Below are 27,064 nucleotides of genomic sequence, written 5' to 3'. Positions count from 1 at the left end.
AGCCGGGTGCCCGGCCAGCGGCCCAGCCCCAGCCCCCAGCCTGGCACCCGCCCAAGCCACAGGCCGCCTCTCGGGCCCTGGCTCCGCTGCTCCCCTCCTCACCTACGAGGAAAGCGAGGCCCCTTGGGCTCCTCTCGGAGGGCCCCGGGCCAGAGTCCCTGCAACGCCAAGTGCTTCTCAAGCTTCCAGGAGGCCTGCGGGGCCCCCGGGCTGTGCCAGACCCAGCAGTGACCACGGGAAGGGGACGGGCCGCTTTAACAGGACGCCCACCCCAGGCCGAGCTTTCCCACGTCCCCTCAAAACAAGCCTCTGAAATAGGCATTCATCGTTCCCATTTCCAGGCGAGGAAGCGGCGCTAAGCCAGGCTCAAAAACTTGCCCCGGATCTCAGAGCTTGCGGAGCGGGTGGAAATCATCCGTCAAATCTGGTTTGCTCGAGCTTAAAACATCAAGTCCCCATGACAAGCCAGGCGCCTTGCCCGGCCGATGGCGACGGTCCCATCCACGTTTGCCAAGAAGAGCTGAGCCCCCAGGCAGTACTTGTGGCCCTCCCAGGGACTGGGAAGGCTCCTTCGGCCAGCGAGGCCGGGGACCACGGGGCTTAGCCTCATGCCAAGGACAGAACGGGACAGGCTCGAGAGCCCGGGAGCACGCCTCTAGCTGTTGTCCCCGTCGCGGGGCGTTCTAGGGCAGCGTCCTTGCGCCAGGGCATGGGCTCTGGTCTCTGGACGGCTTCTGAGGTCTGAGACTCGACAGCGCCAGCTCTGGTCAAGGAAGAGCCATCCTCAGTGGCTCTCGAATGACGCCGGGCTGCGTCTGAAGAGGCCGCGGGGATGGGACAAGGGTTGGCCGACTCCCTGCTGAGCGGCTACTTCCTCTGATGAAGACCAAGCAGCAGAAGAGAAGGGGGACGAGGTTGGAGGGAGGCGCTCGGTCCCCTGGGTGTCCCAGGCACCGGACCATGAAGAGCAGGACATTCCAGGGCACAAGATGGAAACCACACGGCCTGGAAACGAGGCCGGGCAGACTCCTAGCGGAGGGGCTGTGGGAAGAAAGTTCTGGAAAGCCCGGGAAGAAGTGGGCTGGGCGACCCGTGGGTCCTTGTCTTCTTAGACAGGAAAGCACGATGGGGGGAGCGGCTGGGAAGTTCAGGGCTGGCGGGCCTGAGGAGAGCAGCACACACGAGCCGGGTGGTCTCTCGGGGACCTCAGCTGCCTCCCACTCTTGATCTGTTTCCTGTCAGGGCGAGGTTTTCTTCTGGCAGGCGCGCCGCGGCCTGGCTGTGGCGGTTTCCTGTGGGGAACGGAAGCGCCCGGTGCTGCCACAGGCTGCGGAGCCCCGTTGCCGGACGGCGCGCAGGGGCCGTTGGCGGCGCTCATTTGACCTGCCCGCCGGTCATTCGTCCTTCTGGCCTCTGTGGCTGCGGCCAACAGGACTGTGCGGCCCCGTCAGTGTCCATATGCGCTGGACGTTGACTGGCAAGGCATTGTGGGTACTTGGCGTCATCCTAGGCCTCCTTCTCGTTATAAGGCCCTTGGGAAGGACGATACCTCCCACCGGCTTCTCGGTTTTCAGCTAACATTTATGAGGCCCTCACTGTGTCAGGCACTTTTCTAAGGGTTTTCCGTGAGGGATTAGTGTGCCTTTTTTCAGAGAGCTTAAGGGGCCTGGAGATGGCAGAGCCCGTGTATGGTCAGGCAGCTCCAGAGCCTGCACTTCTCATCTCCCCACGACTGCACGAACCCAGAAAGGCCCGGAAAGGAGCCAGCCACGCAGGGGCCGGGCGAGGGTGGACGGCGGCCTGAGTCTCCTGAGGGACGCGAGGCGGCTGCGCCTGGCCCACAAAGCCTCACGGAGCTGGCCCGCCCGGCCCGTTACGGACCTGAGGGGCGGCTCTCCTCACAGCCTGACCTCCGCAGAGCCACGGGTTTGGCGCGAAGGTGACTGTCAGAGGGTGACTCGTTTCCTTCGGGTCTGAAAACCATTTAAGGCCTGGGGCTCCCCACGGCGACTGCGGCCCCTCAAGGCTGCGGGTCTCTGAGGACACGGGGACTTCGGGCAGCCCGGGCCTGAGAGCTGGAAGTTGACGCTGAAGAGCCCACGGGCGCGGGGCCCGCGGAGGCGCGTGGCCAGGACCACCCGGCTCTCCCTGAGGGGAGCTGGTGGGCGAAGTGATGAGGGGAAGCTGCTTCCCACGGGCCCAGGGGCTCTGCTCGCTGGCCCCTGCCGGGCACCCGGGGCAGGAGGCCTGCCTGCCGCCTGCATGGAGCTCGCCGAGGGCCATGGGCTCCACCCTGGCCAGCTAAGGGCACCCCTTCTCGAGCTCGTGCTCCCCCCATAGCCATTCTCGTGTCCTCTTTACCTCAGCACTCCTCACAGGGCTCAGGGAAACCGGCTGACACGTGTGTGTACGGACATGCCTGTGTCTGTGTGTCCTCAAGTCCCTCCTCAGACGCCGCACTCCGCTCACCTGCTGATGTGTCAGGGCCTGAACACGGCGCTGGCAGGAGGCGGCCCACGGGCTGGCCCGAGCCCATCCACCCCTCCCCTGCTGCCTTTATGTCCCTTTTCCCATGGTCCAGTTCTGTATTTATTTTGGGCTTAACCTTTAAGATTTTTCCAATGTGTCACGAGGGACCTCCCCAGGGGCACGTCTTGCGCCTGGGAAGCCTGGGCTGTGACTTTAGAGCTTGACCTTTCCCCTCTGCTGGTGTTTCCCAGACTCGGCGTACAGGTGCTGGGTCCCAGGCTAGGGGTGGAGCAGGCCCCGGGCCCTCGGAGCAGGGCTGCGGCTCGAGGGCAGCGACACCTCTGAACAAGAAGAGGCCGCCAGGACTCCCTCCCTGCCCACTTACCTGTGACAGCACCTGGCCCGGGGGCTCGACTCTGCCTCGGGGGGAGGGGGGGAGTGGTGTTGTGTTTCTGGGATGGGAAAGGGCAGTGTGTGCTACTGACATGGAGTCCTGTCAGCAGCTAAAAACAGAAAGGAGCCCAGGCTGGCAAAGCGGAGATGTGTGACCTCAAGGTGCCAGAAGGGCTGCATGTCCTCGCAGGGCTACTGCTTCCTGAGAGCAAGGGATGAAATCTATTCACGGTGACTCACCTAACCGATTTACTACATCCCCAATACCCATAACCCTGAAAATAAACAGGACGCTCGTGCCTAAAATCATTCACGATCTTGGAAATCAGATGCTCGCTGCACCTGGTCACCCTTTCATTGCTAGTACTCGCAGCTCACGGTTCTATGAACTCTTCCAGGAAGTTTTTTCGAGTGGGATTTGATGGCAAACTAGCATCTTCCCTTTAGAGCAGGGAAGCACCTCCGAACTGGAAACGTGGCTCCCGGTCCTTCTGGATGACACTGTCTCGCTGTCCGCCGTCCTCTGGGAACACGGGCAGATGGGACGACGCAGCCCTGCGTGGCAAATGGCCTTCCACTGGTGAGATGCCTTGTCCACGCGGCAGCGAGCCTCCCAGGGGACGTGAAACCTCGAAGCCGGGATGAGAACCTGCAGGACGCAGCTCTTGGCGGTTCAGGAGCCCCAGAAGATGTGAGCAGCAGCGGGCACTGGGCCCTGGCGCCCAGTTTCCCCGGGACACGCTCCCTCTCTTGTGCCTTCTCCCACACGAAACACGCTTTAGTGTCACGGGCCTAATCCACCCGAAATCTCAGCCAGAGATGACACCTTAGCTCCAAAACTGCGTCACCATGAAAACAAGACGCTGAAGTCTACTTGAGATCATTTTAACTCTGATTAAAATTTTTATTGAAATCTCTCAAAGGTTGCCAAGAAATAGTTTTCGCCAAAGGGGGAGAAAAAGAGCTAAAAAGCAAATTCAACATGGGAGCTCCCTCTGCTGGTCGGCAGGAGGTTGGTACGTTACAAACACATTCCCAGAGACAAATCTAATTTGCTGGAGAAGTGGACAAAAGACAGGTGTGGTGGGCTTTGCCTCAGGAGAGAAACACTAGAAGAAAAAAAAAATCCATGTCTCAAAACAGAGCACAACATTGCTAAGAAACGCAAAATTATTTAGAAGCTTCGCCAAAGACATTACAAATAAGATTTTCGAAACAGTGAAGGAGTTATCCGCTAAGGGGGGTGCTCCGCGGGGCCTGCCCACTCGGTTCCCCACGATTAGTAAGCCCCTCTTAGGGTCCTGGGGCGGAGGGGCGTCTGCTCTTCCAGGCTCCCCGCCTCGAAAGGAGAGTTCCACGGAGCCACACAAATGAGGCCTTTCCAGACCCCGTGGACGGGCGAGTGTCTGGTCAGGCAGCGCTGCTGGGTGGGAAGACAGGCCAGCGCTCCGGAGATGGGGTCCCGGCACCGCTGCCTGTGACTCGGGATGACTCCACCTTCTCAGGTCCGTGGCCTCATCTGTCAAATGGGTCAGGCTGGCTGATCGGTAAAGCCTCTGTGACTCTCACATAAACTGAAATCATCCTATTTGCTCAAGAGTCTTTAGTATTTGGAGCCCAAGCCTGCCCTGGGAAGGACTCCAAACAGGAATGGGGCTGAGCACGTGGCGCTCGCTTGTGTCCACCAGACCTAGGACAGCTTTGGCAAAGCCAAGTGGACCCCAGGGCAGGAAAACCTTCCGGTCAAGGAAGTGCTCCCCGGAGGGTCCCACCGCTACGTCCCATGGTTGATCCATTCTCCTCTGGCCACTGTCCCCCCATCCTTCTGCACAAGGGCACAGGCTCTTTAGATCCCTCTTCTATCACGGCCCTGGACTCACTCCTGATGCCATCCATTACCCAGATGGCATGCCCAAAGCCACTGCCCCCAGGCCCCTCTGGCCACTGTCAACTCATGGTTTTCCTGGTGAACAGAAGGCTCTGCTGCTGGCTAACCAAAGCCATGGCTATTCAAAAGACCATGCCAACTTGGTGCTGCTGCACGGCATTTTATTAACTTCTGCCTTAACGGCCAATGGATCTGTATTAGGAACACGGTAATAAAAAAGGAAAATAGGCAGCCTTGCAAGAGGAGAGCAGTAGTAGAGACACACCACCTGCAGAGGGGTGAGGGACGACAGACAGACAGACCGAAGGGCTCCGGTGGTTACTCGTGTCATCTACAAAGTCACCCAGAGCCCGGGGGACATGCCGGTGGCTCAAGAGAAGATATCCAGAGGCGAGCGCTCCACCACCTCCCCGTACCCTGGCTAACTACTGTCACGAGGGTGACCAAGTGGTGACCCAGGCAAAAGGTGCAAGCAGCAGTGGGAGACGGAAAACGGGCAGGCGGTCTCAGAATAACCCGGAGGAGCTGTTAGTCACTGCTCCTTCTGCCTCTTCTGTGCTCCGGCCACCATCATCTACTACCCTTGTCCCACAAAGGTCCCACTTTCTACCTCCTTCTCCCAACACAGTGGGCAACCACTGCCGGGCCTTCTCTTCGACTCTGCCTGCACTGCGCCTGGGCGCGCCGGGACAGCAGCCCGGGAAGCCAGGTTGCCCACGCACAAAGCACCGACAGGCAGCGTGGCCAGAAGAGCGAGGAAGGGCGGTCACTGCCGAGGCCGCAGGGCCTGGTTTCCAAGGGCCCTGGGTGGGGCTGCTCAGGTGTCAGGCGACAGAGTGAAACGTGAGAGAGTTTTAAGTCCGAAGGAAGCTGTTTATTTCATTCAGCCTGGTAAGTAGATGCTAAACTAAACGCACAAATGAAAACCCCTCCTGTCCAGTGCAGTGGTTTCTTAAAAACCAGGCTTCCCTACTTAGAGGAGCTCGAGTGCAGCACGAAAAATGAAACCCGTGTTCTTTTGCTCTGCCTTGATACGCCTTGTCCTTCAAGCCAAACTACGAGTCGAACCCTCGCTTGATCACAGCCACTTGCACCACAAGTCAAGCTATGAGGAACTTCTCCAAGGGCAGAGGAGGGCGAGTGTAGACAGGCATGTTGGTGGGGAAACAAGGGGTCTATGAAACACAGCCCGTTCAGGAAGAAAGCCAGCCAGCCGGGCGAGGGCTCTCCTGGACCTCTAAGTGCGCTCTGGACACACGCTGCACCTCCTTTTCTACAGGGCTTCCTAAAAATGGGGAGACCAACCCTTCCTCATTTCCTTAACAGATTAAGAGAGCACGAGTCGTCCTCTTAGGAACGCCAAACCTTCCTCTTTGACTAGCACCCAAGAGCAGAGACCTCCCAACACGCAGAAGCACACGCAGACACGCCTGCTTCCTGCGCCCCGACGCGAGGCGCACAGGCCCGTGCTCCGCCGGAGCCTCCAGCTGCCTGGGCCTGGGGGCTCCCCGGCCCGGCCCCCGTGTGTGGCTCGAGGTGAGGTCCGGGAGGAGGAGAGCGGTGCCGCTGGGGGCAGACATCAGGCAGTGGGAGGCGTCACTGCCGCCAGCCGGGCTCGTACGGTCTGGGGGGGAGGCCGCCGGGTGTAGGGGGAGCGGTGGTCTCCGGGGGCGGGTCTGTTAGCTGGAGGTGTTAGTCGTACGGTGTGCTGGGGGAACCCGGTCTGAAGGGCCTGGGGGTGGAGTGCGTGAAGTCGTGGCCGAGGGGACAAATTACCTGGGCATGCAGTGAAGCGGGGTAGGTGAAAGCAGGAGGAGGTAGAGCAGGCGCTAACTCCGCCGGGTACAGAGGGTACGGGGCCCACACTTCAGGGCTACTGGGGTAAAGTGCAGGCACTGTGAGCTCATCTGCAAGAAAAGAATAAGGGAAGAGTTAGTGGTTTCAAATCAGAAAACAAAACACCCACCACCCCGAGCCCCCATCCGTGGCCGAAGCGCAACTGCGGTCACTAAGGACCTGCGGGCTCTGCCCCCGCCCCGTCGGGGAACGGCGCCCAGCACCTGCTGCCTGCCCGGCCCGCTGGGGGCGCCCCTGGGGGCGCTGCTGGGATGGACCAGGACCCTTCGCAGCTGTGGCTGGGAAGCCCGACAACAGCGGGGAGTCCCCGCGCCATCCAGCCACGGGGGTGTCGTGGAGAAGAACGAAGAGGAGACCCCCACGAGAGCCCACCGCACGGCCCTGGGAACACCTCGCTGGCAGGACGCCGACAGATCAGAACTGGGAGACCTTTCTGTGTGGCAGTTACAGTTAGTACAGACAAGTGCTCGTGATCATCGAGCATTTTCCAGGTGGCCCTCGGCGGAACACTGTGAACTCAGGGCACTTTCGATGTCAACACTCCAGACAATGGAAACGAAAAGTCCTGGATCCCCTGATTAAAGATAAGCCCCGAAGAGATGCAAAGAAGAGCGTTTTCGGGTGCTGTTGACATTGGCTGTACTTTCTCTGGAGGGAAAGCGCGTGAGTCACATCGCCCCTGCCGGGCTAAGGGCGCCTCGGCAGCTCGATTCCGTGCAGGTCGAGCTGCGCTTCTGCCAGCCTGGGGGTGAGTGCGGGTGCTGCGGAGCGTGCCAGGAAGCCATCAGTGAGAGTCACAGCTACACGAGGGGCTCCTCGGCAAAGGCAAAAGAACGCCACTCAGGAACTGTGAGCTCGGACCCCGCGAAGCCGTGGCGGCCACGTAGGCTTCTATCCCCTGTCAACATCTGAGCTCAAGGGGGCCGGGATGCCACCCAGGACTGCTGGAGGAGCCAGGGAACGGCGACTCGAAAAAGCCACCAGTGATCTGCCTCGGAGAACTTTCTGGAAGTCTACAGTGCATGGGCTCAAGGTCAACAGTCACTTCCCTCCTTCCACCATCTAAAACTGACCCAGGCCCTCAGCTCCCTCACACCCCCTCACTGCCCCAGAGAACGAGCAGCGCTCAGTGAGGACTAGACACAGAAACCCGCGCTGCTGGATGTGACGTGGGGACGGCTCTGTGGGGCCACCAGGAAGCAGCTGGGCCCGTGTGGGGCTGCCACGCCAGGGCGAGACCTGGGCGGGGAGGCAGGAGTCAGAGCGGATCGATGACCACTCCCCATTCAGAGGGCGGCCTGCAACCATTTCCAGCTATGACAGGGGACCCAACAGCGTGGCTGAATTTGCTGTGGCCATCTCCCGGCAGGGCAGTGGAAATGCCTCCCCCGGGACTGGGGCGCTGATGCCGCTGGCTCTTCTGTGGAGGGGAGCAGCAGCCCTGCCAGCCTCCTGCAGGCCTAGGGTGTGCTTAGGTGGCTGATGCCTGAGGCTCAGGGAACCCCCTGGAGAGGCCCTTGCGTTGCCCACCGTGATGCGGCCACGTGACTGCCACCGGCGGCTCTGGTGGGAGCCCAGCTAGTGGAAACTAACCATTTGGCAGGACTGAGGTCCCAGGTCTTAAAACAACTGCTCTCAGGAATGGCATGCTATTACTGTTGTTGTTGTTATTGTTATTTTAGCTACGATGCTATTTTAAGACATCCCGAGTCTCTAAAAAAAAGTCCCAAGATCCAGTGCACATATCCAAGCCCCCGCGCCTGGCCCGCTGTGGTCCCATGGACAAGCCCACTCAGAGGGACATGCGTGGCCAGCAGTGCCTAGAGGTCCTTCCCCGTTCTCCCACATAACAGGGACTGGCTGGCAGGGGGCTTTCACCTGACCAGTAGGTGTTCCTTCCAGAAGGCTTTAAAAATGAAAGAACGTACATTCTTTAAGAGAAAATAATATCAAGGTGTCTGAGCCTACGGAGGTAAACAGTGGAGAGGAGGGGGACGAGAACGCAAGGGCAGCCTGACTGGAGGACGTGCTGTATCCCGGGCACTGCCCCATTTCCATCCTAGGGCACTGCTGCCCACTCGGTTTATACTGATGTTCAGAGCCAATTCCCTGATTAACTTTTGTATGAAAAACAACCCAACAGAAGAGAGAGGATTTGCTTCCAGATGCCATGAACCCAAATGTGCTGAGTAATAAGACAGTCAGGCAGTCGGGCAGAGGCCTGAGGGAGATTAGGGTGAGCCTACACCTGACCATAAATCCCCGAGATGTCTGATCGCCTCCCGTCTCCCCTGTGGAGGAGGCGAGTTACTCTAACTCTCAAGAGCCACGTGGTAAGCAGGAGGCTGCTCCGGAAGAGGCCAGTGGGACCTTCCGGGCTCGAGGGTGCTGGGAAATGAGGGCAAGGAGGGCGCCGGGAAGGCGGGGCCAAGAGCGTCCTCATGCCTGCACCCTGGGCCAGCTCCGGGCCCGGCACTTCATGTCCGGAAACGTTTGCTGAACTGGATAGTATCAGACGGAAAATTCTAGAGAGTGTTCAAAGTTATACTGCTATTTCCTTTGTTAAAGGACCCACATACAAGGTCCTGGATTCAATCCCTGGCACCTCTAAAAACAAACAAACAAACAAATAAATAAATAAATAAAAAGTCCTACTGAGCGCTCCAGGCACACAACATTTAAATAGAGAAACAAACAGGTAAATAAATAAATGCAGTGAGAGCTTTTCTTCAAAGTAATTTTCCTCCGACACCCCTTTAAATGACAGTGTGGTTATTTTGGTCTAATTAGACCAAATGAGACCTTTACAGTTGGTAAAGGGGTTGTCTGGGAGCCCTCAGCCCCAGGATACAAAGTCCCCCTGGAACAGGATTCCTGAGAACACAGAGTGCACACTCCTCTCACAGCCGCTCTCACCAGGCGCAGTTTTCAAAGCAAGCACCTCTTCAAACTCAGGAAGTCTGAACTCATTCCTGCAGCTCCTGGAAACCCACCTGAGGGAGGGAGGGCAACGAGGAGCCAGAGCAGGGCAGAAAGAGAAACAAAGAACAACGAAACAGGCTCCCTGGACTGACTCAGGTTTCGGTTTCTGAAGTTACCAGCAGTGCTCTGGACGCTGGAAGGCGCTTCTGCGGCCAGGTGAAGGGCTGCCCCGGCCACAGGAGAGGTAAAACAACAGGAGGCAAGCAAGTAAACCTGGGCTGCTGAGCCCTGCCCCACCCCCGAAATCATCTTCTTACCTGCATGGCATTAGCATCACCTGCGAGCTGGTGAGAAATGCAAATTTGGCCCCACCCCATACCTACAGAACCAGAAACTGCTGGGTCGGGGCCAGCGAGCACTGGTTTAACAAGCCCTCGGGGTGATTCTGATGCAGGCGCCCGTCTGAGAACCACGACCAGAAGTTTTCACTTGTCTTTCCTATTTACTCTCAGCCGCTTAGGCCAGGCCTTACACATTTTTGCTTTCAGAGAGCGTAGCCTGGTTACCTGTTACCCAGCAGGTTGTTGAACGAATGAATGAAACAAACACTCCAGGAAAGAAAACGCAGCCGAAGGCAATACTCCTGGCCTTGTTTGGGGAGAGAAACTTGGAGAACTGAAGCAGCCTCCGCCCAACGTGCGGTGCTTGGCTCAGAGCCAGGTGGTTACAGAGCAAGCCGGGCACCCCCAGCTGCGGAGCAGGCCCAGACACCTGCGTTTCAGGTGAGGCCGAGGACACGGAGACCGACACACAACCCTTCGATCCTGGAAGTGGTACTGGGCAGAATGTGCTCTTGGGAAAACTGTAAAAGCTGAAGCGACGGGGCAGCACAGCTCTGCTGATTTCACCGTCCCGCCCGGCCGTGGCCGTGCTCAAACCTCACAGGCTGGGAGGCTGAAAAGGGCAGAGCTGGCTGCAGCTCAAGGCCAATGCGGAGTTCAGGGAGAGGGTGCGACTCCTGACAAAAGCGGCTCTTGAGCCCCCCTGCCCCAGCGAGCAGGAGGCCCCAGGGCTCTTTGCCTGGGTAAATCCTTTCCTGCTGCACCAGGTCGCTCTTTCTGCACCCTGAGGATAAAGTGGAGGGCTCACAAGCTACATCTGAACAGGCCTTTTCCTGAGAGCTCAAATCAGAGTCTGAAAAACAACGGAAAACTTCCCCAACTCCACCGTCCAAACACTTTGAAAAGAAAGAACTGGGAGGTCTCTGTAGAAGGTTTAAGTCGAAAGAGCTCCTTGTGATCAGCCTTTCATTTTACAGGGGGAAGCAAAGGTGCAGACAGGTGAAGCTTCCAGTCCACAGCCACCTGGACGGAGACAAGGACTTGCAGAAACAGCGCCCGCGTGAGGACCCGGCATCTTCCTGGACTCAGCTGGGCCCAGCCCTCTGGGTGCAGTGAGGAAGAGGGAGGGCTGCCCAAGAACTTGCAACCTGCCCACGCCTGCACCTCACCCTGGAGCACGCCCACACCCGGTCTCTTTACTCCCTGCCTGCCCCATGGCATGTCCCTAAATTCCTTTATACGACATGAGCCCAGAACCCAGAGCATCCCGCTACCACGAGGTCTGGTGACGTCAGTCCCCTCGTCCGCTTGGCACAACTGCCACTGGATGACTGCAGAGGCCCCTCCACAGCCTCCTGCTGCTGATGTGGGCTCTGGGTGGGGGCTGTTGGTCCCTTTGTGTCCTGACTTGTGGGTGTGGGACAGTGAAAGGCTACAGTCCTGCCCTTGGTGACCATGGCAACGACTCCAGTCCTGGGAGGCCATTTAGCAATGCAAATGCTATATACATACCAGTCAGTCCAGGGAGACTCCGATGTGATGCCGAAGCTTAAGGGAACTTGGACTTGGCCTCAAGTGGGAAATATAGCCTGTGCATAAATTCAAAATCATCTCATTCTGTATCCAAGTGTGCTAGTCTCTAGGAATCCAGTTAAGTGATATGGGCTTTGAATGTTCAGAAAGGATGTAAGACTAAATGTGCACTCAAAGTTGCATCCAGACAGAATGTGGGCAAGATGCTAATTCAAGCTCACCTGAAATGTGGAAGATATGTTAAATCAAAACCTGCCTGGTACTCAGGCAAACACTTAACTAACAAAGAAAGTAGTTTTCTTTGATAAAAGCACCATTTGACTCCCCACCCTGTATAAAAGGAACTTGAAAATCTTGTTTGAGGCTCGGGTTTGAAACAGAAAGCTCCCCAGTCCGGTCGGCTATCAGTAAACCATTTTTCCTTCTCAAAATCATTCCTGAGTCCTGGCCTTTCTATACGCAACAATCGAACCTCTCTCGACTTCCACACCACCGCCACGCCGTGGCCAGGACGCCGTTAAATATACCACCATCGACGGCATCGCTCGCCTCTTAAAACCTTCTACGATTTCCTGGCCGCGCTCTGGCTCGTGCCTGAACTCCACGCTGTGGCCACAAGTGCCCGGGCCTGGGTGTGGCTCGAGTCTTCCTCTCCAGACCCCTCTCACCTGCTCTCGCCTGCGGTCGCCTGCTGTCACCCTCACGGCCTGGGAGCAGTCATTTCTGTGCCTTGCCCGTGCCCTGTCCTCTCGCTGTGCACACACTGCCCCCTCACCTCCTCCTCCCCCTCCAGAGGACTCCCGAGGTGTCACTTGCGGGGGGAGGGGGGACTCCCCTGACCAGGTCTGTGAGAAGTGCCCCCCCTCCTTCCTGGAGCACCTGCGCCACCCCCCCTCGCAGCATGACCCGCAGGCCTGGAAGCTCGTCCCTTTCACTCAGCCCACTGTCCAGTGTAGCGCCCCAGGAACTGCCAAGACGTCAGCCTGCTGGATCTGTCTTAAGGAAAAAGCACATCCATCCAGCCCTTCAGAGGGGCGACTCTCAGATGGTGGCTAATTCAATCCTGTGAGGAATAGAAACACGCACATAAAGAAGATGGATGTGAAAGAATGTATAATAAACGCTAACTCTCAAAACAAGAAATAAGATGACCTTTTAGCCCTGTTGTAGTAACACCTTACGTTTGTATACATTTTTATACATAGCACGAGAAAAGCCCAGGAAAGCTTAAATAGTAAGGCACCGTACTGAACCTTAGAATGTTAGAGAAGTTCAATGTGACCACGCAGAGCTAACCAGATTTAGTTCCACCAAAAATGTTTAACTCTGCTTGTTATCTTTTTTTTTAAAGATTTTTATTTATTTATTTCTCTCCCCTTCCCTGCCTCCTCCCAGTTGTCTGCTCTCTGTGTCCATCCACTGCGTGTTCTTTTGTGTCCATTTATATTTTTGTCAGTGGCACCAGGAATCTGTGTCTCTTGTTGTTGCATCATCTTGTGTCAGCTCTCCGTGTGTGCAGTGCCACCCTGGGCAGGCTGCACACTTTTTCACACTGGGTGGCTGTCCTTACGGGGTGCACTCCTTGCCCATGGGGCTCCCCTATGCGGGGGACACCCCTGCGTGGCAGGGCACTCCTTGTGCGTGTCAGCACTGCGCATGGGCCAGCTCCACATGGGTCAGGAGGCCCTGGGTTTGAACCCTGGACCTCCCACGTGGTAGGGGGATGCTCTATCTGTTGAGCCAATCTGCTTCACCTCACTTGTTATCTTTACTGATATCAGTCATTATCTGTATCTTCACATCTCCCATCCTTGTCACCTCAAGATTGCCCAACCCCTGCAGGTACCTTGCATATTTTAAGATTAAGTAAAAAAACTAATTTTTCTGGACCCTCCTTGGGAATGTCATCCTGATAAGTAACTGTCTTTGTTTCAACAGGTAAGAAAAACCCTTAAGGGGGAGGCAGATTTGAGCTTGTACAGCTCCTGCAGGGAAAAGCCTCTCTTCCTCCCTAGCCTAGCTGGGAGTGTCTGTCTGTCCTGCTGAACGCCCCCTCTTCCCTTGCACATTCCTCCTTAGGTTGGCCTCTCATTAGAAGAGCTTGGGGTGGGAAGGGCAGACGCAGGTGTCCTGACCTTAACAAAGAGAGACCCGAGGCACAGAAGGCTCTGCTGACTGGTGGACTTAGCTCTCCAGCTCCAGGCCCCACCCCTGGGACGGGTGGTCAGGTGGTACCCCACCCCTAGTGAGGGGGAACCCTGGAATGCAGCTGCTCCCCCCGCCACCTCTCAGCACGCCCCATTTATTATACGCTCACAGACAGGCTCCTTCAGGAGAGCCTGCCTGTGGATGAAGAACTCAGCCAGAAAAAACAGCGGCCATGACACGGGGGGCCCAAAGACGGTGAAAAAAATTCCGTTTTTAATGGAAAAAAAAAAAAATCAAATTGAAACAAGAAAAGTAAATCAGGGCTTCTTGAGCAATCAACTCCCACTCACATACCTCCCAGCAAGGGGTGGGTCCACGCCTGCCAAGTCAACCTTTCCAAACCCGCCCTGGGCCACTTTTGAGGACCATTCCATTAGGACACGCTGCCTGGTGTCATCGCTGGAATGTCACCCACGCCCAGCGCCCAGTTCCCCTGGACCTCGTGGAGGGTCACACACCTTCACCGGTGATGGCGAAGATATGCATGACAGAAGCTAATCAAAGGCTGCGGAGAGGCTCACCGGGGAGTCGAGGACTCCCACAGATGGCCGTGAGCCCAGGAAGTACAGCAGACACCAAGAGAACCCCAATCTGTCCTCAGGCCCCCTCCACTTCCCGCCCTTCACCAGGGACCTCAGCTGGTCCCACCACTTCAGGGGTGAATTCTAGGCAGGGCAACTCCCACACCTGCAGCTCTCACTTCTACTCCCTTCCAGACACCCTAAACCCATCACACTCTACTCCACTCAAACTGTCACTCTCCAACCAGTTTTGCATCTTGTCTCCAATGCTACTTTATTGCAATGACTCAGGTTCAAAACCTCTTTCACATCCCACATCCAAACTGAGCCCTATAACAAGAAGATGGCAAAAGTGACGCTCCTGCTGGTTCCACTAGTAATAATAGCTAATCGCAGGTGACAGCAGCTCTCATCACAGGGAAGAAGAGCGGGTCCCGGGTGCTCTACTTGGCACCGCCTTCAAGCCTCAGGATGACCCCAGGGGGAGGTACCCATAAGGCGCCCCTTAGATGCTCTGGGGAAGCTGACTCGAGCCAGTGCCCGCACTGCCCGTCTTTCCGTGATCGTGCTCCATGGTGTATTTCTCGCTACCTTTCCATCCGGTGCAGCGCTCACCTGGACGGCTGAAACAGCCTCCCGGCTTTCAGCTGGCTCCTAATACCCTGCCCTCTCTCCCCTCTCCCGCATTTCTCTCCTAACAGTGTTCCTGGAGCCTGCAGGTGCAAACACAGACCTACGAAATAAGTATGCCCAGGGAATTCTTCTGCCACTGGCCTAGAGTTGCCTCCTGTCCAGCTATGATTTTCGGCCGTTCCTCTGAGCGCCACTGCTCTCTCCTTCCCACCCAGAAGCCACCCCGCACCATCCAAGGAGAGTGGAAAGGAAGCTGGAGCAGGAGCAGGAAGAAGCCGCTGCTCCAGGGCCTTCCTGGACTAGCCACGACTGCTCTCTACTCTTGCTCGTGGCCATAGCGCCTTTTCTTTCCCCCAGAGCTTCCCCAGGCAATTCCATTCCCGGGGAGGAGAGGATCGGCTGTCTCTCTTGAGGGAGCACGGATTTCTTCAAGATGCAGTCCAACCCGGATGTCTTACAAGAGCTACACGAGCAGAAAGCACTCGTTTTATATCATCAGAACAACCTAAGACATTTGCTCCGCACACTCTGCCCGCCCCTGCCACCCCCCACTAAATAGAGACCTTGGTAAGCTTCAAGTGGGCAGAAAACTGTACCATGGAGTTGCCAGTGTACCCCCAGGGCCCGGTGCACGTGTGGCCCCAGCAGGCCCTCGGGAGCTACTTCCTGAGTGAATGGACCCTCTGATGGATCAGACCCCCCCCCTTTTTTTTGAGGTTCCAGAGATTGAACCCAGGACCTTGTTTGTGGGTAGCCTGAGCTCAACCACTGAGCCACGCGGCTCTCCTGACTTAGCTGTTCTCATTTTTTTCTTTTTCAGGAGGCACCTGGAACAGAACCGGGGCCGCCCATGTGGGAAGCAGGTGCTCGGCGGCTTGAGCCAGCTCTGCTCCCGATCAGCCCCTTTTGTGTAACGTAACCGCCCCTCCGTCTTTCTAGTCGAGAGCGATCCGATCAGTTCTTCCATGTATTTTGTCTCTATTCTTGCCCAGAACAAGAAGAGACTGGTTCCAGGCTGTGGTGACTAATTGAGATTAGAAAGGGGTTTCAGTATCCTACAGGAGGGCAGCGTGGGCTTCCCCTGTGGGGCTACAACACTGAACGGCAATAGAAGGATGTTTACACAGTGCATGCTTCATGGGAAACAGACTCTAACTTACTCAATCTCCGACGTCCTTAAGAGGTAAGTACTGTTATTATCCCCAAGCCACAAATGGGGGGTGCTGGGGGCTTGGCCAAGCTAAGTGACAGGCCCACGGCCGGGAAGCCTGACTCTAGAGCCGAGCTCTGAACCACCACGTAACGTGGTGAACCTAGGCCACTGGTTTCATCTCTCCATCCTAACAGAACGACAAAAGCCAGGCACTCGTTCACAGCTCCTGCTGCCATTCGCTGCCCAGGCACCATTCCAGCCAACAGCCCCTGAAAGGAGAGAGGCCACAGACGGAGAGGTGTCAGGCTTAAACAGATAATCCAGAGCTACTGGAGTAAAATGCCATTAACTCTAGCTGAAAAATTTTGTTGTTCCTATTTTACTAAGTGATATCAACTAGAACTGTAATACAGACCCCGAGAAATTCAATTCTGAGCTGCCATCACAAAAGTGAACACATCCATGAAAGCTGAGCGGGCGCTCTGCAGCCTTTCTCATCTTTCTGATTGAGGTGCTTTACCACAATAACAAGTTTAACAAACCCACCTGGGCAGAATATCCTCCCTCTTCCAGCCTCCTGACCCCCAGGGTTCTAGATGCAGCCGTGACTGCCGCCAGGCAGTGCCCTAACTACGGCCAGGGCTGGGATCCACCACAGCCAGATGACTGTAGGTGACTTGTGCACGTGGTCAATGCCAGAAAAGTCCCACGGGTGAACCTGCTGTCCTGAGCCACAACCGTTCCAGGTCCTGCATGCTACCTGGGGGATGAAGGAAATCCCCAAATAATGAGAACATCTAAACCTAGTTGGAAATGATAGAGATGACGGGATCTGAGTATCATCAGAGTGCCACTCAAATCGACATCATTCTAAAAAGGTCCCCTGCTGTGTCGGTAACAATAATTGTCAGTTACTACGACTACTACGCTAAAAATAATTGGGGGAGCTGTCTATTCCAGTGAAATAGAGAATTTAATAGTTTAAATATTGATACCCTTTGGTTAGCAACTTTAGTTCTAGATCTTTAGCCTACATTGATGGATACAAATTTCTACAGTAGGATATCTCAAAGGCTATAGAATTGTTACAATAACTAGAAAATGGGGGAAAATATCAAAATGTCTGTGAGTAGGAAAATGGTTAGAAAAACTAAGGCACATTCATTTAATGGGTTTCTGTAAGACTGAGGTTGATTTACTTAGCTATTTGAAAATATATCTAAAATATTACTAAGTGGAAAAAGATCTGTAAAACTGTTGAATCACAGAGATTTTATTTTAAGACTATGTTAGTATAAGATCAATTATTTTATACTTATCTATAATAGATCCTTCACGTGCCAAGTATCTCATTTGATCTCCCCATACCCTTAGAGCTGGGAAACAGATATTTCCATTTTACAGAAGAAATCCAGGTCTGGAGATTTTACTGGTTTGTCCAAGGTCACGTAAGGAGGTGGAGGGACATGAATCTAAAGAATTTGCTTCCAGAGTCTACATTCCTAGGGAAGCATCCCAACTCCCTCCTCCAAACTACTCACTTTCTATGTTTTTCTAATGTTAAACTGCAAATCGTATTTGTAAGTTAAAACCAAACAATTTTTATATCTTTGAAATAATTTAACCTAGGTTGGTTTGGGGTGGGAAGGAAAAAAAAGGCTGTGGGCAAGCAAAAGTGATACAATTATTAGCCCTGAAAATAAATTCCACAATATCTGAACTTACTCATCTGTACCTGATGGATCAGCACCACAATGCTGATGGATCTGGGAAAGGCTTCCAAACAGTCCTTTTGCTGGGGTGGTTTTACCATCTCTTTTAAGGGTAGCTAGAAAGCACTCGCTTCAATACGACGTCTCTTTCTGCCAATTATTGTGAAAAGTCTGCAGGAACAAAGCCATTGGTGGACCTGAAAATGCCTGTCTACAGGTGACAGTCTCTAGTGTGTAGAATTCTCAGAAACATGCACTCCCTTGCACCCAAACTCCTCTTCCTAGAGTCATTCAGTTTTGTAAACTCGGATTGAAATTTGAGGGCTAAGCAAAACTCTACTTCCAGAAACAGCCTCTGCTCTCTGAGAGCTGCTTTCCCTCCCAGGATCCCCCACGCTAATGGAGGCGGCCTTAGGCTCTGCGTTACACCGAAAGGCAGTTTCACCTGTAAATGCTATGATACCGAGTCAAAAGACTTCCCAGAATGCTGAACTGTGAGGCCACAAGATGGGTCAAGAATAATGAGATAAGCTAGTCAGAGTTAAATACAGCTCAGGTCCAGCTTGAATAAATAAAGTCCACAGGATCTGAAAATGTTGATCTAGTCAGCGCTGCGCTCTCAACTTTTATCACACCTCGGGTCAATGTCTTCAACTCGTATTTACCTCAGCTCAGATTTGGGGAAGGGATGCTGAGTCACAGAAGGACCTGATTATCTACAGACTGGAATGGTAATTCCTGTTTAATTGAATGCATCTTGGTGATCCTGGTTGCCAGGTGGGGGTGGGGTGGGGAGAAGCATGTCTTGGAAAAACCCTATTTGAAAACGGAACTTCTCATTCATTTCATGGGGCCTGGCAATCAGAAGATGTCATTTGTCATCTGACGATTCACAGAAGGGCTGTACACTCTCTAGGGCAGCAGCAAATGGATACCGAAAAGGATATGGACATGAGAACAAACGCCTTCTTGTATCAGTATTATACAGATTGGGACATTCCAGAAATATATGCCGATGGTGTGAAAAGCAATGTCCTTGGCTGTACCTAACAGTCAAACCAGTGTTTCTCCCCTTTAAGTCCTTGAGTTGTAAATGTTGTCAGCTGTCCAACCTTACCTACTCATTCTCTCCAAGCCTCAGTTTCCTCAGATAAAAAATATACTCTTTCATTAGAAAAATCAGTTGAGAATTAGAGGTGCGGGTAGTGTGTGTCACCCACACCGGAAAGGAAGTGACGCTACAGTCTGGGGGAGGAGATCATGCTGCCTGCTCCGGGAAATCAGCCCTGGCTACAAGAAACCCTCGGTTCCTCCGATGGGCCGGGGTCCCCACCTGCTAGGAGAGGCTGCGGGGAGTGGCGCCCTGGAGTGTGTGCCCTCAGCCACTGCGAATGTTTAACTGCGTTTCTTCCTCATTCTTTGCTGCCTCCTGCTTCTGTTCAGCCCTTTTTGCTGTGATTACGTTGATCCTGGGGGACAGAGCTTTGTGACCTAGATGGAGGTGTACTTTCTTTTTTAAGGACGAGGCTTTCTCTACGTGCAGCCTCACTGGCCTCCAGCCCCCGGGAATCAGACCTGCCCCCAAAGTCCATGTCACCGCCTCGCACGGCCCTGGCCAAGGACCCCTGGCTCTGCCCGGGCACCCACCAGCGGCGGGGTGGCCTCCCCGCTTGCGAGAGCATGCCAGGTGTCCTTCACCTCAGCCCCCCGACCGGTCAGACTTTATTTTCTTTTTCTCTCGATTCCTTTGCCTCAGAAAAATCAGAAAAATTCAGCCACAAGTTCAAAAACAACCATAACAAAAAAGCCCAGATTTGAATTGTGCAGGAGGTTAACAGTCACACTGTTGACTTTCCAGTAAGATAAACAGTGAAAACTTGGCCAGCGCTCACGTAAACAGCTCTCCCTGAAGAAGGCTCTCCTTCCCCGGAAGTGGCCGGCAGGCAGGGGTCACCAGGAAGGGGGCAGCCTAGCCTGCTGAGGAGCCCCGAAATGCCAGGAGGAAGCGGGGTGGGGGATTCTGCCGCCTGAGGGCCTGGGGTCTCTGACCACCTTCAGACTCGACGAGGGGGCCCGGGAGGCGCGGCAGCTGAGATGCACAACGAGGGGGAGGCAGGCAGGCACAGGCCTGCCCGTCAGAGCCTTGGCGGGTGGCCCACCTGGACACGAGGCGTGCTGGGGTTTCTTCATCTCCTCCGAGCTGGGCACCAAAGGGCCGGTCCAACCACCCCCGGGCAGGCAAGGTCCCGAAACCCAGAACCGGCAGCTGCCCCAGCATTACAAAGCTGGTCAGAGGAGCTTCCTTCCTTCCTTTCTTTTAAATTTTTTTTTAATCTTTTTTACACTTTTAAAATGAAAGTTAATAGATCACAAAGAACGTTACATTAAAAAACATAAAAAAGCGTAAAAAACTTTCTTTTTTTAGTTGGGGAAAAGGGGGAAGAACCTAAAAGTTCAAATCGAGGAGCTAGTTAATTACAGCCCCCGAAAATGATGAGGTACAGACCTGCAGTTACCAAATATGGTAAGATGTGCACAAAGCATTAAGTAGAAAAGAAGACTGGTTTCAGAACAATATGTACAGGACAATTCCATTACTACGTACGCAGACAACACCTTTTGTGTGAGGGACTGGCATACGTTTTGGTACAGAGCCCTGGGTTTGATCTGGTACTCAGCTATGTGACTCTGCACAGGCGAATTAAACTATTCGAAGGCCAAATTTTCTCATCTGAAAATGATAAATAAGAGTACTGGTTCTCAGTACATTGGAAAGCTTGTTGTGAGGATTAAGTGAGAGATGGAAGGGGAGCGGGTGTAGCTCAAGTGCTTGGGTGCTCGCTTCCCACATATGGGGTCCCAGGCTTGATCCCCAGTACCTCCTAAAAGCACATGAAAAAAACCAGCTCTCATTGGGGAGTGGATGTAGCCCAGTGGCTGAGCATCTGCTTCTAATGTAAGAGGTCCTGAGTTCAATCCCTGGTATCTCCTAAAAAAAAAGTGCGTGAGAGAGAGATGTGCAATACTTAGAAAACTTCCCATGATATAACACATATTCAATACTACTACTTTGATTGTTTCTGGATAGTGGATTTTATATATATATATATATATATATATATATTTGCTCATTCATGGTTTCTGAATTCCTCCAATGATCATGTGTTATCTCTGTCGTTTTTTTTTTTTTAAAGGGACAAACTATTGGCTATTCGCAAGACGGAAAAAATGAGAACATTTATTTTCCCTAATGTTACAAAAACAAATACAAATGAAAAGAATATGAAGATTGATCATTTTCTTATTTTCATGCTTGTTAAATTTCATAAAAAGATATACAGAAGAAAAACATCGAAGCCCCAGCAAATGGGGCCGGCCGAGGAACGATGACCGAGCCCTGTCTGACCCACAGTGAGCCTCAAGGGGAGGGACCTTGCCCCACCTGAGAGGCCGAGACACCCAGGGCCGGGTGGCTGGGGCCGTGTGCCAGGCCTGCCGGGAGGCCAGCAGCCCAGGCACTCACACACAAGCCAGGCACCACGGGCGCTTGTGGTGACACACACCTGGTTTGGGCCCCAGCTGGGCAGCGTACCAACTGTGGCCCAGGGCACCTTTGTAAGATTCTCTGAGCTGGATTGTTCATTTATAAAATGAGGATAATAACTGGGTTTACGTAAGAGGCTATGCAGGCTAAATGGGATAATGAATATAAAGAGCTTAGCAAAATGTCTCGAAAGAATAACAGCAGCTGTTACTTTTAAATGTCTCATACCTTAGGATGCCCGACGGTGAAACAAGCTCTACCTCCTGAACCACCAGGGTAAACTGGCTTTCCCACAGGAAGCTCCCCACCTGGCACCCACTGGGCAAACGCACCGCAGGAGCTCCTGCACCCTACGTGTCGCGTTGTGTCTCATGCACACTTGCTCCAGCCATTTCTCCAGCCTTTCTGCCAGCAAAACTTCACAGCCACTCAGGTGAGGGATGGAAGCTACGGGGAGCAAAAGCCCCTTGCAGAGGCACCTTAGACCACCCCTCCTAAAGTAATGTCACATGCCGCTCAGAGCAGCCACCACGAAAGAAGGACTGAACATTACAGAAGCAGCTTTACAGAGAATCCATCGTAACCACGATGACTCTGAAGCAAGGACCCAGGGACCACGGCTGTTCTCCCTTCATCTCTCTCATCCTCTATGTATTTATCACCTCCCCCTCCCCCGTACCCCTGTGCTGTTTGCGCTCACTGTCTGCTCTCTCTGTGTGTGTTCTTGTCTGCTCTTTTTTTAGGAGGCACCAGGAACCAAACCCAGGGCCTCCCATGTGGGAGGCGCCCAATGACTTGAGCCACCTCCGCTGCCTGTCTGTCTCTTCTGAGAGCTAACCCTGCTTCCCCTTTCCTTTTCTCATGGTCACTCCTCTTCCCAATGTTTCAGTCATTTCCTTCTGCTGGACTCTCTCCAAGTCTTCCTTGTCTCACACAGTGCTGAGGCCCGGCCTGGGATGCAGGGGCTGGGAACAGTCTGGTGAAGAGATCTTAAAAGCCCACAGCACGTACACCGTGGGGCCTGGGTGGTAAATGACTAGACACTAGGTTGTGTATGTGACCAGCTAGTGAGCGACGGGAGAGGAGTTTACAAATGCCTCAGAGGAAGAAAACTGCGTGGAGAGTTGTCCCTGGACCTTTAATGAGAACTGATGAGGAGAGATGAGAACAGGAAGTTTCTTTTTTTTTTTAAGGTTTATTTATTTTTTATTTATTTCTCTCCCCTTCCCTGCCCCCCCCTTCCCCCCAGTTGTCTGCTCTCTGTGTCCATTCGCTGTTTGTTCTTCTGTGACTGCTTCTATCCTTATCAGTGGCACCGGGAATCTCTGTTTCTTTTTGTCGCATCATCTTGTTGTGCTAGCTCTCCATGTGTGCGGCACCATTCCTGGACAGGCTGCACTTTCTTTTGCGCTGGGCAGCTTTCCTTACGGGGTGCACTCCTTGCGCGTGGGGCTCCCCTATGCGGGGGATACCCCTGCGTGGCAGGGCACTCCTTGCGCGCATCAGCACTGCGCATGGGCCAGCTCCACACGGGTCAAGGAGGCCCGGGGTTTGAACCGCGGACATCCCATGTGGTAGGTGGACACCCTAACCACTGGGCCAAGTCCGCTTCCCTGGGAAGTCATTCTAAGACCCCCGAAAAGCCTTCTCATGGCCATGGCAGCCTTGCACGGGGTGGAGAGTCCACCCTGGACGCCAGGCCTCTTGCACCTGCTACTCCCCTGTCCCTGCTGCCAATGGAGGGTTTATGATAACTTATCTCAAGGTTCTGTCAGGTAGAATTGTTTTTCTCAGGGTATCTTCGCTTCCCACACTAGAATAGCTTTAGATGAGAATCAGGCCCAAAGTGACAAATGGTGTCGGAAATAAACAGACCAGCAAGGTTTTCATGAAAGTATGTGTCAGTAAACCTATGGGCTGACATGCCCCTTGCTGGACAGAGCTGCAGAATGCTGCCTGAATCATCACTCTGGCACTTTGGGGCATGCATTTTCAGTTAATCTCTTAATTTTTTTGGTTTAGAAAACAAAACCAGGGAAACGGACTTTGGCCCAGTGGTTAGGGCGTCCGTCTACCATATGGGAGGTCCGCGGTTCAAACCCCGGGCCTCCTTGACCCGTGTGGAGCTGGCCATGCGCAGTGCTGATGCGCGCAAGGAGTGCCCTGCCACGCAAGGGTGTCCCCTGCGTTGGGGAGCCCCACGCGCAAGGAGTGCGCCCGTGAGGAAAGCTGCCCAGAGTGAAAAGAAAGAGCAGCCTGCCCAGGAATGGCGCCGCCCACACTTCCCATGCCGCTGACGACAACAGAAACGGACAAAGAAACAAGACGCAGCAAATAGACACAGAGAACAGACAACCGGGGGGGGGGGGGGGGGGGGGGCGAATTAAATAAATAAATAAATCTTAAAAAAAAAAAAAAAAAGAAAACCAAACCAAACCAAAAAAACCCTAAAACAAAGCTATTTCTCTTTCAAAACCTACTGCTGGGTTCTTTCTGGTCATATACTCCCCATTTCTCCAGTAACTCCCGATTTCCTTTTGAAGTAAAGATAACCCCTAACTGTAATAAGGATTTTCATTTTCTCCTCCTTTCTTCTCAAATCTGCCACATACCTTCAACTCACCCGGAACTGGGTAAAATTGCTGTGTGTACTTCAAGAGCCAACCTAAGGTTCCTGCCTTCAAAGTGCTTAAAATAAAATTGAGCTTGCAAATTTGATTTCAGTGCAATATCTTCAGTCTTACCAACTTGTCTTACATTTATTGTCCTCTATTGATATTTATTCTTATTGCCTTAATTGTCTTCCCTCATTAGGGAAAAACATCCTTGCCGACCATTCTTTAGGAGGAAAGCTATCTTTCAGCGCTTCTGACAACTTCTCTAAAATAAGTAAGTATGCTCTGCCCAGGTATAAGGAATCATTCTTTTCTGGAAGATCTCTTTCTTTCTGGGTAACTACCCTCTCTCAATTTAGATTCTGAATTTGAGTTGTGAAAGTGAGTCAGCAAGTAGAAGCGTCAGGGTTTATAGATTTGGGCCAGTTTTGTAGCAGAAATGGGGCTAGAATTCATTAATTTGGCAAGTGTTTATTAAGCACCTGCTATGTGCCTAACACTACACAAAGTCTAGACAATTCAAGGCTCTTACAGATTAGAGAGGGAGAGGGAGAAGTGACTGGCAGTTTTAGTATAGGGCAGCAGGGTTTTCTAAAGGAGTAAATGACTTCGATTTATGGCAGCACCCCAGCTCTGGAGGGCTAGCTCCGACTCTTCCGCTGAAAGGCCACAGAGCTGGTACATTTAGGGCCAGGGACTGGGCGCTGCAGCAGGAAGGCCAGAGGCCACAAGCACAGGATGTGCCGGGTCGGCTCCCAGTTGCTGCGTGCTGTGGGACGAGGCGCAGGGGGCCTGCCCCCGGCCGAGGAGGCGCGGCCTTAACCGGGGCAGCGGAGCGCTCCTCATCTCTTAGAAAGGGCTTTCCATCCAAAGGAAGCCTGTTAGAACTGCTGCGACTCTGTGGTTTAAATCAGTACATGACAGCAGTACATGTCACACGGGCGGTGAGGAGGGCCACACGCCCTGTGTGGATCCTCGGGGGAGAACTCCAGAGAGGAGCCAGGGGTGGGAGCTCTGCTCACTGGTCCAGAGACCACTGCGCCGGCCTCGGGCTGCGGCCCACCAGGCGGCTTCCCACCCTGGGGTCCACCTCCCTACACTGGCTCACTTAGAGGAGCAACACTGCTCCCTCTAGAAACCAGGAAAAAGGCTCCCACCGTTCCAGTTAATCATTTTAAGGTACGTAAGGCTTCTCAAGTATAAAGTCTCATACTTTTATCTGATGGTTTGTATTATGGCTCCAGAATTTTAGATGACTTCAGAGGAGACACCGGGGAAGTTTGAAAGGACATCATTTACATTTGTTTGCCATATCGGGTAACACTTAAAATATATAAATAGGGAGATGAATGGGCAAAAACGACAGATTTCTTAAATTTCCATAGGATTATTGTAGATTCCTTTTTTGTGGGGGAGAGGGGAGAGGAGGGATGGGGGAAAGGTCAAGCGCTAAAATGGTTCTATGATTTTAAAACGTTTTTTTTTTTTTTAAAGAATCACATAGTTTCCTGTTTGCAAATCTCTTCTGGCATTTGTTAATAGCAGAGTCTAGGTCTTGGGAGAGGCCAGTATATATCAGACATTTAAAAGTTCACTTGCATTTAAACTAGAAGTGGGAGACTGCTAATTGCTAAATTTAGCTTCTACATGGAGTTGCTGCATTCAAAACTTAGCTCAACCTTTGAGGAGTAACTATTGCCAGAAGTCAAATTAAACTGCTATTTTAGGAAAATATGTTAAACAAGTTTGAGAAACGATTTAGTATACAATGAAATGGCTTTTGGAATACCTTTAAAGACAAGGTTTATCAAACATATCTAAATTAAGTTTCTCCATAAATATATCCATTGATAAATTAGGACAAAAGTGGTAGGGAAAAATGGTATGTTTAGGTGAAGTGATGGGCTAAACTTGGAATGTTACACAGGAGCCCTGCTTTGGTTCTTCTAATAAGCAGCATTAACAAAGGTCTTCAACAGGCTTGGGAGAAGGTGCCACAAAATGTAGCCTTACTGGGAAGGCTTGAAATTAAAGTTCTAATGCCAAAAGTTGTTTTAAAAAATACATATGACTAGGCATGAATTATTAGATCTTGGGATGATTGTCATAGGCTCGATCTTATTTAAGTATCACAGAACCAACATGGGAGGAGAAGCTGGGAATGTTCTGGAAAGTGCTTTTGTGTCTATAATGCTCCTACTTTAACTGTACAGTTTTCTTTCTTTAATATCTCACCTTGCCTTCTTTATTCTTCCTTCCTATCATTTCTCCAAAATGAAGATCGGCAATTACCTAGTGTGATGGTGACAGAAAAGAATGAGGCTGGCTTTATACACTAGATTGAATCAACACTCTTGTATGGAGTTCCAGGTATTGTACAGAAAACCTGTGTGACCTTGGGGGGAAATGGAGCGTCTCCTTGGGCCTCAGATTCCTTATCTATAAAATAAGTGAAGCAGGGAAGCAGACTTGGCCCAGTGGATAGGGCGTCCGCCTACCACATGGGAGGTCCGCGGTTCAAACCCCGGGCCTCCTTGACCCATGTGGAGCTGGCCCATGCGCAGTGCTGATGCGCGCAAGGAGTGCCCTGCCACGCAGGGTGTCCCCCACGCAGGATGCCCCATGAGCAAGGAGTGCCCCCCGTAAAGAGAGCCGCCCAGTGTGAAAGAAAAGTGCAGCCTGCCCAGGAATGGCGCTGCACACATGGAGAGCTGACACAATAAAAAGAAAGATTCCCGGTGCCGCTGATAAGGATAGAAGCGGTCACAGAAGAACACAAGCGAATGGACACAGAGAGCAGACAACTGGGGGGGGGGGGGGGGGCGGGGAGGAGGAGAGAGAAATAAATAAATAAATCTTTAAAAAAATGTGAAGTAAAATTTGGGTACTCTCATACATGACTGTTGGCAAATGCATTAAATGTCTTAAAAATTCCATCAAATACAAGAGACTACCCCAAAGACTAAGTAAATAAATACAAAAAGGAATGGGTGATTAGTATATCTAGGCAATTATCATCAACGTTAGTTAACATCACAAAAAGAGGCAACTAATTCTGTATCTCCTGATGAAAGTATATGCTACCAATATAAAGCATTCTTGGGAAAAAAAAATCAAATCTGAATCTGGTCAAGAGCTTTAAAATTACCAATTTATAGAAAATATAGAAACAGAAGAACATGCTAAACAACATTATACATATGCAATCAGTAACATCCATACCATAAGAAATTCTAGGACAATCAGTGTAGGTTTCTCAAAAAGTGAACTGCAAG

The 27,064-nt window shown here is 52.7% G+C and overlaps 1 protein-coding gene across 12 annotated transcripts in view; it reads right to left on the bottom strand.

The window, feature by feature from the left end:
* The window catches only part of RBPMS (RNA binding protein, mRNA processing factor), a 164,170-nt gene that overhangs the window by 18,977 nt on the left and 118,129 nt on the right, over positions 1-27,064 (bottom strand). For 5 of the 12 annotated variants that reach the window (XM_071212629.1, XM_071212630.1, XM_004475155.5 and 2 more), the window contains 2 exons: positions 6,527-6,657; positions 3,732-3,971 (listed from right to left, as the gene is read on the bottom strand). The exons of 2 other annotated variants lie outside the window; for them this stretch is intronic. In XM_071212629.1, coding sequence (XP_071068730.1) covers positions 3,840-3,971; positions 6,527-6,657 — 263 coding nt within the window. In that variant the 3' untranslated portion in view covers positions 3,732-3,839. Of the gene's footprint in view, positions 1-3,731; positions 3,972-6,526; positions 6,658-27,064 lie in introns of those variants that run through there. 5 more of the 12 variants (XM_071212631.1, XM_071212632.1, XM_004475157.5 and 2 more) reach the window with 3 other exon arrangements.

This window comes from Dasypus novemcinctus, chromosome 29 (genome assembly GCF_030445035.2).
Source record: "Dasypus novemcinctus isolate mDasNov1 chromosome 29, mDasNov1.1.hap2, whole genome shotgun sequence".
NCBI classification, from domain to species: domain Eukaryota; kingdom Metazoa; phylum Chordata; class Mammalia; order Cingulata; family Dasypodidae; genus Dasypus; species Dasypus novemcinctus.
This window is presented reverse-complemented; position numbering and strand designations above follow the sequence as displayed.